This window comes from Medicago truncatula, chromosome 8 (assembly GCF_003473485.1).
Source record: "Medicago truncatula cultivar Jemalong A17 chromosome 8, MtrunA17r5.0-ANR, whole genome shotgun sequence".
Taxonomy (NCBI): domain Eukaryota; kingdom Viridiplantae; phylum Streptophyta; class Magnoliopsida; order Fabales; family Fabaceae; genus Medicago; species Medicago truncatula.
The window spans coordinates 17,272,194-17,282,176 of record NC_053049.1 but is presented as its reverse complement, the minus strand read 5'-3'; the positions used below and the strand labels follow the sequence as shown (position 1 = coordinate 17,282,176).

At 31.6% G+C, this 9,983-nt stretch overlaps 2 protein-coding genes across 2 annotated transcripts; both read left to right on the top strand.

The window, feature by feature from the left end:
- Positions 1-788: 788 nt before the first annotated feature.
- Positions 789-4,480, top strand: LOC11411832 (MLP-like protein 34). The gene is made up of 2 exons (XM_003628159.4): positions 789-1,017; positions 4,005-4,480. Exons 1-2 carry the CDS (start codon positions 831-833, stop codon positions 4,274-4,276), a joined length of 459 nt encoding a protein of 152 aa, XP_003628207.1. The 5' UTR covers positions 789-830; the 3' UTR covers positions 4,277-4,480.
- Positions 4,481-5,017: 537 nt separating this feature from the next.
- On the top strand, positions 5,018-9,208 carry LOC11407742 (MLP-like protein 28). Its single transcript, XM_003628158.4, has 2 exons — positions 5,018-5,297; positions 8,694-9,208. Exons 1-2 carry the CDS (start codon positions 5,111-5,113, stop codon positions 8,975-8,977), a joined length of 471 nt encoding a protein of 156 aa, XP_003628206.2. The 5' UTR covers positions 5,018-5,110; the 3' UTR covers positions 8,978-9,208.
- Positions 9,209-9,983: the final 775 nt, after the last annotated feature.

Sequence of the window (9,983 nt, the reverse complement as noted above, 5' to 3'; positions counted from 1 at the left end):
ATAGACTTGGGTTACCCAATTTTAGGTTTGTTAATTTTTAGGAGGTTTTGGTTATATGTCCCCCTCCTTTGTGTTTTTCTCACTATCTATAATATTTTGAGGTAGCAGTCCTTTGCTGCACCTCTTTTTTGGTTAAAAATAAAAGTCTTGAATGTCTCAACAAAGATAATTTTTTTTGTTTTCGTTACATGACAAAGATTTCTTATTTGTTTTTAAAGAATTGTCTTCAAACAAAGATTAAATGAATTGAATTTATTGTCAATTGAAAAATAAATGTTAAATGAAATCAATTATGATGATCTGATATATCATTTTGCATCTAAAATTTTTTGTAAATTAAAACTTAAATAAAAATAAAATGTTATCAACATTTTCTTAACTAAAAAAGTCTCACTTTAAAATTCGCTTCCAATATGCATTACAATTACAATTACAAGTGTTGGGTCGACCCTACCCTCTTCTCCCTTCCAATACACATTACAGTTACACTTTTATGTCATTCCGAACGTGTAAATATTTATTTTAAATTTTGAAGGTATAAAAAAAAAATTTATGATGAATTTTGTGTTTGCTGTTGATTACAACATAAATTTTTTGTCTATATATTCAAGTTTATTTTTTGTTAATCCATACGAAGTTTTCTTTTCTTGGCTCCACCACTGTCTAGTGGTAGTGGATAGTAATATTTTATGTTTAGGTTATTTATTTTGGTGTTTCTATTTTCTTCAACAAAAAAAGTTTTTTCTATTGTATAGTGTAAGCAAATTTCTATTTAAGGCTTAAGGTTGATTCCACTTGCTCATATTATCCCTTGCTTGTTTCTCCCAAAAATGGTGCTCGCTGGTAAAATTAGCACCGAAGTTGGTGTTAAAGCATCCTCTGCCAAGTTCTTTAAACTATTCTCATCAGAGTTACACCATGTACAAAACCTTTGTGAAAGAGTCCATGAAACTAAACTGCATCAAGGTGATGACTGGCATGGCTCTGATTCGGTTAAACAGTGGACTTATGTCATAGGTAATTATGCTTCTTAAGCAAAGAAACTATCGGATATTGATTTTACCATCTAATTGTTTGATTTTGATTTTATTAGATGTTATTAATTTTATTTATATTTTGATCTATCACTAATTTTTTGTTTTGAATTGGATAAACTAAACTATCGGAATTGGCATCTGAGTGAATCTGACGCGAGATTTTAAGAAGAGAATATTCTAAGATCACAAACAACACTAGGTCTACCTAGTTGGTTAAAAATGTGAAAAAATTGCCTCAACAAAACAAAGAAATTGTGCGGTGATTTTTTTTTTTTTTAAATAACTAAATATGAATTTACCATAAATTTTATTTCTTCTAAAAATCTCAAACTTTAATTTGTTATTTTAGAATGGTATAATCACATTTAAAATGATTTTTTTTTTTTTTTTTTTTTTTTATAAGTTTTCATAAAAGTTCAAAGTTTTTAAAGGTTGTATGATTGGGGTTTAAAATTAAACAAAATTGTAATTCTTTTTGCATGAAATAATCGGGGTTTTAATACAAATATAATTTATTTTCTTTATTATATATATATATATATATATTTGAAGATACCAGTTTAATTAAACAAAAGAATATATTCACTACTAAAAAAAAAATTAGTGAGGGAAATTTAGTGAGGGAAAACATGAAATCCCTCTCTAATTCCGTCACTAAATTTTGCGACCAAAGAATTTGTGAGGAATTTTATGTTTTCCGTCACAAATTTCCCTCTCTAATTTTGCTTTTTCTAGTAGTGATTGATGCATTGTAATAGAGAACCTAAATGATATTTGTATAATTATTTAGAAACAACTTTTGCAAGAACAAAAGAAATACATACCTATTAGTTGTCCGCAACTAAGGATTTTCTCTCTTTAACAACTAACCGGTTCTACGAATAAAATATGGAAGAGAATAGATAAAAGTTGGTCCAACAATTAACGGGTGCTTGATCTTTTCAATTTTTTAATTCATTTTCTAAATGTCCATGTTAAACTACAAATCAATGGATCTATTTAAGAACTCTTTTTGGTTAACGGGCTATTGGATTCATCGAATCATTAATAGATGTTTTTATTTTTGAAGGATAATAGATGTTTTTATTAAAAAAAATTATAAATAAATATTGTACACACGTGAGACCCATTTAAATTTTTTTTTTTATTTAAGTACCATATCTTTTGCTCTTATATACTCCTATTACCTCTCACTTGTTTTTTTTCTTTTCTCTCTATTGTTTTTTATACATAAAAAGATAGAAGAAATGATTATTTTCAAGTAACTGATAAAATAAAAAAAATTGTGCACAAAGTAGTCGTTTAAGGTTTGTGTATTATTTTTAAGGAAAAGTTAATCGTGTTGATTTCAATGATAAAATTAGTATCTTTTACTAGAATACCTTTATTAATTGTAGTTAGTGAAGTAGTTAAGTTGGATGAAATTAAATAAATAATAGTATAATAGTGGAGGAAATAATAAATATTGTATTGTTATTATAAATTGACAATTATTTTGAGACAGAAAAAAAATTAAATATAATTATTTTAAAGCAATATTATTTGAACAACCATTTTATGGGACAGCCGAAAATTACAAAGAAATATATATCTTGGTACAAAAATGAAAGCAAAAAAGAGAGAAAATAAAGACATGATGTGAGTAAAGGGCAACCCGGTGCACTAAAGCTCCTGCATATGCAGGGTTCGGGAAGGGGTTCCACCATTTGGTGTATTTTACGCAGTCTTATCCTGGTTTTTACACAAGAGGCTGTTTCCAGGACTTGAACCCGTGACCTTTCGGTCACATGACAACAACTTTACCAGTTGCGCCAAGATTACCCCTCAAAAACATGATGTGAGTATGAGAGAAAAAATTGTCATAAAAATTTGTTCAAATATCATTTCACTTATTTTAAAACAGAATTAGTACTTTTATCATGATATTGATGAAGTATTTTGAAACTTTTTTATTTTTGTGGTGGTCTTTGAACCCTTATCCATACTAATTAAGCTACACTCACAAGGACACTATTTTGAAACATCTAACCAAACCCTAACTAACACAATAAATATATGTTATCCTGACTTTTATGCGTTGGTGTGGGGTGGGGGATGCGTGAAATGAGTTAATACACACATGTAAAACAAGATTATGGAAACTGTCATGAATTCAATTCACTACTGTTTGTTCAGTACTTATCCTGTTAAAGGGTCTTTGTTTTAGTGGTTAGGAATTAGGATAGACATAGATGTTTTGGTTTATGGATCTTGTTAGCGAGTGTCATAAAACACTATTTAAGAATTATAAATTTGGAAAGTATTTTTTCAAAAAGTTAAATATTTCAAATTTTAGTGTATTGATTACATAAATTTTTATAAATTATTATTAAAGGTTCTTGAAAAGTGTCTCGTATGCATTTGTTAACGTTTCCTTTACCTATTCCTTAGCCATTATGCCGACGTTCCAACAAAAAAAATATTTTTTCTTTTGCATATTTCTATTGTTTTGTGGGATATTTTTTTGTTTCAGTTTGTGTATGGATATTGCTTCTTTGGAAAAAAAAAATATACACACTACTATACATTTACATCATCACCCGATCTAAAATTTATACACGTATTCTTAAAGTTACGGCAAATTTAAATCACATAGGTAACTTAGGTTTAAGTTAAATAGAAATACGTAAATAGAGTTTACTTATAAGAACATGTATTTATAAATGTTGAATAGAGGGTTTACATCTACGTGAATAGAGTCTACTTTACGTGAATCGAAATACAATTCTAGATACAGGAAAAATTGGAAACATTGAAAATCACTTTAACGGAAACTTTGGACTTCATTCTAACCATTTGTTAAATTTGGTCATATAAGTTAACAAATGCATCCGAGACACTTTTCAAGAACCTTCAATAGTAATTTATAAAAATTTAATCTGTGTTTCATTTTTCTTTGTATTGATTTCCCATGACATCAAAACACAGATGGCAAAGTACACACATGTCATGAGATTATTGAAGATCTTGATAAACAAAACAAGAAAATCACTTTCAAGCTCTTTGGTGGAGATATTGATGAACACTATAAGGTCTTTAAGCTCATCCTTGAAGTAATTGATAAAGCTGGTGGAAATGCTGCTGTTAAATGGACTATTGAATATGAGAAAATCAATGAGGATATTGATCCTCCAAATGGCTATATGGACTACTTTGCCAAAAGCACTAGAGACATGGATGCTCATCTTGTCAAGGCTTAATAAGCTTCATATGATAAGTCATAAAGAAAGTAATAAATAAGGAGTTATGGCTTAATGGGGCTTCCTTTGTGAATATAAGTGGTTATTTTATAATTAGTGTGATGTTTGTAATGGCATGGTGCCTTAATTAGTGTGCCTTAAATCATGTGATGTATAAATAAATGGATATTTTGTGTTTGCAGTTAATCTATAGAATTTGTGAAATGTTTTTGTTGTTTTAAAAAAAATTATACGCATAATCTCCTTAACACTACAATTCCTTATTGTGCTATATTTCGAAATTATTTGTAAGTTTAGTTGGTTAATTTACTATTAGTAGAATACTTAAGCTCTGCCAAAGTAAAAAGTTTAAGAAACATAACATAAAATTTAGAATTGAAAATGATATTTCTTTTGAGCCGGATATTAGTAACAATGATCCATATTCTTCATATATGATAATAATTATTTTTATCTGGTTTATTCTTTAATGTAATTAACAATAAAAATGTATTTTTCTACCAAAACAAAAACGATAAAAATGCATTTCTAGAAGGGAAAATTAATTTTTTTAAATTAGATATTAAATTTATAAATGATTTAGCAGGTTGTAATCAATATTTCGTACATTAGATCATGTCATGGCATTGGTTGGGGGAGCACGAATCAAGTAGTGGGCCGCATAATTAAATTTGTTAGGTCTATTGCATAGTAAATGTAATCAAATTTCTATTTAAGGCATGTGGTTTCATACACCATCATATCATAGAACTTGGGATTTAAAATTTCTATTTTGTTTCTTTCTTCTCTTTCTTTCTATTATTGTGTATTTAGTTTTTTTTTTCCTTTCCAAAAATGGTGCTAGCTGGTAAACTTATCACTGAACTTGGGATTAAAGCACCAGGGGAGAAGTTCTTCAAACAATATGCATCAGAACTTCACGAAGTGCATAACGTTTGTGAAAGAGTTCATCATGGTAAGCTTCACGAAGGTGAACATTGGCATCACAATGATTCGGTTAAACATTGGACTTTTGTCATAGGTAAGTATGTTTCCAATTCAATTGACTTGAAAAATATTTTATGTTTACCTTTTTTTTAATAATCATTATAGTTCTAATAAAACAAGTTTTTTTTTTTAGAAAACATAAAAACCTTGTCTTTAGAAAAGTATCCTCTGCCTTCTCTCTAGAAAAGTCGTGTTCCTCTCCCTTGGTCCAAACACGCCATACGCGGCTCGTAAAGATTTAGCCATCTATTGGGTGGTGCGCGCCTCCTGCGGCTGCACCACCTCCATCCACCTCCTGAAAGGGTCACGCCGTCGCGTCGGATTTGGTGCAGTGGTGGTTGCTTCGTTTTCTATTCTATTTCAACGTTTTTTTGTTCTATTTAAACGTTGTAGGTCCGACTTCGTATTATTGGATCCGATCCGAACCAGATATGCATATTCTGATTTAGATTGTGCTTGCCTTGCTTTCCAGTCACGGATGGCTCCTACGTCGGCGACCTCATCTATTGATGTTCAAATTTTTTGGTGGTGATGAGGTGTTTTATTGAGGGGGACGTGATGCTCTATGGAGGCCGAGGTCACGAGTTATGGTGGGTTTGTGGTGGATAGGAGATTGTGATGTATAGTGTTTTGAGGTCACTGAGTTTTGGTGGTGATGGGGGTGTCATGTTGGTTTCGGTTGTTTGTTGTTGTAGTAGTGTCAGTTGTGCTGCGAAATGGTTGGGGGAGGTTGTCCAGGTTTAGGTTTGCGTGGTGGTGTATCGGTGTTGTAGTGGTGTTGTTCAGATGGGGTGGTCGTGTATAATAAGAACTCGGATATGGCGTTGGAACATTTGATGAACGGGAGCTTATTATATGGGGTGGTAGACATTTTTTTAGGTAGGGAGGTGGATGTTATATTAGTGGGTTTTTAGTGATTTTATGGGTGGTAGTGATCTCTCGGTGTTTCAGTTGTAGGCCGCTTTATATGTTTGGGTCCATATCTGTCGTCGCTAACTCTTGGTGCTTTTGGTTGATTTTGTGTTTGGGAGCTTGAGTGTGGGTGGTTTTCGAGCTTAGCCTTTTCCTTTTTGATTTAATTTCTGTTTGGAACACCTTTCATCTTGTTGAATGTCTTACAGGTTTGCGATATGAATTCTAATGGACCGGTCGCGTTTGCTTCGAGATCAAGAGTTAATGTCTGATTCGAAATTCGTTTGGCTAGGTCTTCTCCGGTAGATTGGGGGTGAGGGGTGCCTTACTGATTTGTTTATGGAGTCTGGTGGGCTGATTGTTTTTGATTTAAGATCAGTAGTCCGTACTTTGATTCAAGTTTTGCTTTGGGCTAATTTTGGTTTTTTCTTTGGTGGATCGGGGGGAGAGCGGGGGGATGGCCGACTAAGCATTGAAATATGTCATTTTTGGGTATGGCTCAGCTAAGGTGACGAGAAGAGGTTGTTTGATTTAGAGGAGTTTTTTTTGGGGTGAGCAGCGAGCGAAGGGGGTTTATGGATTTCGTTTTCAGTGGTTGTTTGCGATGGAGTTTGATTTAGGTGGTGAAGTTGGTTTTGGTGGTTGTGTTCTTATGGGTGTTGAAGGTAGGTTTTGGTTAGGTGATTGGTGTATGATGTCTTTTATGGAGTTTTTTTAGGTGTTCCGCTTATATACGATGTCTTTTGTTATGTAATCTATGACACTGGTCTCTGTTCGTCTTGAGCATAACCAAATTTTAAACAAAATTTGTCATTAAAAAATAAAAATAGGTTTTGCGAGCTGAAGAACACCAATGAATCCTATACATAGGGCTCTTGATTTGATTCAAGGAAACTATAAGATAACAACTAACATACATTTGTCTAACAAAAAGTATACTTTGAATTCGATAATTTGAACCTAAGTCACCTAAACAGCCTATAAAGGCAATAATTTATGTAATAAAAGAAATTTTTATATAAAATATTAATATATAATGAAGGCAATAATTTAAATTAACAGTGACTTAATTTAAAAATAGTTTAATAGATTATAATGAATTAAGTATTTAATATATGTGTGTTTATATGTATATATATCAGATAAATAAAAAGATAAATCAAGTTATGTTCTCAAAATTCATTTTTATAAAATCAGAATCATCATATATTGTCCCCGTGAGTTTAGCTAAGTTGATATAAGCATTGCATGATATATTCAGGGGACGCGATTCAAACCCTGGACAACTCACTTCTCCACTTAAATACGTATCCATATAATGAAAACAATAAAATAATTTATTTTTTTCTCAAAAATAAAATATTTTATTTTTAGAAATAATGTATCCTTATCAATATTTTTTTTTTCTTTGGAGGAAAAAACCTTATTTTATTATTATATATTGACACCCTTTTGTGTTCTTACCACTCTTCTACTATCCTCTAGTTGACAAATTTAATATTAAAAAATTATGTCTATTTCATATCAAAAAAATTTAAATAAAAATTATTATTTTGTCCCATCCCTTGCACACCCACCACCAGTCACCACCACCATCAACATCCTTCTCCACCACACCCACAGTTGTCCATGCCGCCGCAGAAACAGATTGATTGCCGTCCTCCTCACCACTTGTTCTGTCGTCATCACTTTGCCCCTCCTTAAACCCAGCAAATCTGAATTTTCTCTCAACCGCCTCGCTAACTATTCTTCCACCATCGTCCACCACATCACCACCATCGTCTCTCCACCATCTATCCACTAAAACCCAAATCAGTTTCCACCCTCATCTCCGGCTCCATCTTCTCTCTTTCTGTCCAAGACAACGAAATCATCGTCCTTCTCACCACCGTCGACCTCCATCCACCTCAGCCACCACCATATTACCGTCCACCATCGTCGACCATTTTGTCCTCCATTCAGATCTGAGTGAAGAGTGACGAGAGAGAGGGTACATAGCTTTGTGTCAGAGAGAAGTTTAGGGAGAGAGAGAGAGAGAGAGTTAGGTTTGAGGACATTGAAAGATAAAATTATTATTATTTTTTAGGGTTAATAGTGTTTTATCCCCCTGTAATATAGGTCATTTCCGGGTTTACCTCCTGTAAAATTTTATTTTTCGTTTTCGTCCTTGTAAATTTTTTTTCCCATAGAATACCCACCTAATATGCCATTTTCATAATTTTTTTTTTCCAAATATTTTGGTTTTTGAATGGCCTATTAGGGGATTATTTTGAAACAATTTTTTTTTACAAGGACGAAAACAAAACAAAATTTTCTAGAGGAACAAATCCGAAAATGACCTATATTACAAGGAGGGTAAAACACTATTAACCCTATTTTTTATTCTATTATTATCAATAATTTTTTAATAAAAAACCTTGCCTCATCAGCACTGGTATAAGGGTGTAGAAATGATAGTATTTCAATCTATCATTTGCCTTATATATTGGTATTATAATTGGCTCTGACATAACAACAGATGGCGAGGTACACACATGCAATGAGCAGGTTGAAGAAGTTGATGAGGAGAACAAAAAAATCACTTTCAAGCTGTTTGGTGGAGATATTGAAAACTATAAGGTCTTTAACGTTATCTTAGAAGTGATTATCAAGGATAATGGAAGTTCTGCTGTTAGATGGACTATTGATTATGAGAAGAAAAATGAGGATATTGATACTCCCAATGGCTGGATGGACTACCTTAGCAAATGCACTAGAGATATTGATGGTCATCTTGTCAAGGGAGAAAATGTAGTTCTATAAGCCACTATTTGAATATGGAGTTATAGTTCAATGGGTTGGCTTTTATGGATAAATGTGAGCATATAAATAAAATAAAAGCTAGTGTGATGTTTGTATAATTGCATGCAGCATTGTTTGCTTCACTTGGTCCTTCGTTTGTATCAAATAAACGTGTCGGTGATGTCTTGAGGAGTGTATTTTATATTATGTGTGATTCAAATAAATAGATATTGGTGTGCTTTGACGTTTAAATTGGTGTATAATGCTCTCATTTATTTGAGGTTAGTTTGCCAAATCTTCATCAGTACGTGGAACTAAAGCATTAGTAGAAGATAGTTTAAGAAAACCAATTTCAAGTTAAACACGATATTTCTTTTATATAAGCTGCCTCATAGCATTCTTTAAACATTGCAAATTATAAAAAATCAATCACAAAACAATTCACAAAACTAGACAATGCATAAACCAAACCTAATTGCACTAAAACAAGCTAACATTAAGGAACACAAAGTATATGAATTAATGAATTGAAACTTAATTGAATTTCGATTGTGATAAAATTGACTTTGATAAGAATCTTAATTTATAGAATCAAGAATACGTTAACAATTAATTAAAAATAGGAAAATGCTAACTTGTATCTTTAAGACACAAATAAATAAGTTAATGATAAAGTTTTTTCTTAGAACTTGTATATTCAATTATGTAAAAGTTTATGAATTTATATTTGCAATGCAAAATTTATTTATTATTTCTTTCTTTAGTTCCTTAAGCATGGCCATTAAAAATATGATCACAGTCAAATCAACTAGCTTCAATTATTAATTCATATACTACAATTTATGCAAAATTAAAGAGGAAAGAGAAAGAAGAATATCAAAATTTCTATAGTAGTTTTCCTTTTTGTCCTTGCTTTGGGGAACGTCTATTCTTCTTGATAGAATACATGTTTATCAATGACTTCCACTTTTTGTTGAAATTTGATTACAAATGTTGTGATTACAAGAATTCCCTCGTCTTCAATTCC

What these genes read in the sequence shown, in the direction of transcription:
- LOC11411832 (XM_003628159.4), top strand. Translation starts at nt 831, where the DNA reads ATGGTGCTCGCTGGTAAAATTAGCACCGAAGTTGGTGTTAAAGCATCC. An exon ending in ACAGTGGACTTATGTCATAG is followed by an intron (nt 1,018 to 4,004) that starts GTAATTATGCTT and finishes ATCAAAACACAG; the next exon opens with ATGGCAAAGTACACACATGT.
- LOC11407742 (XM_003628158.4), top strand. Translation starts at nt 5,111, where the DNA reads ATGGTGCTAGCTGGTAAACTTATCACTGAACTTGGGATTAAAGCACCA. An exon ending in ACATTGGACTTTTGTCATAG is followed by an intron (nt 5,298 to 8,693) that starts GTAAGTATGTTT and finishes ACATAACAACAG; the next exon opens with ATGGCGAGGTACACACATGC.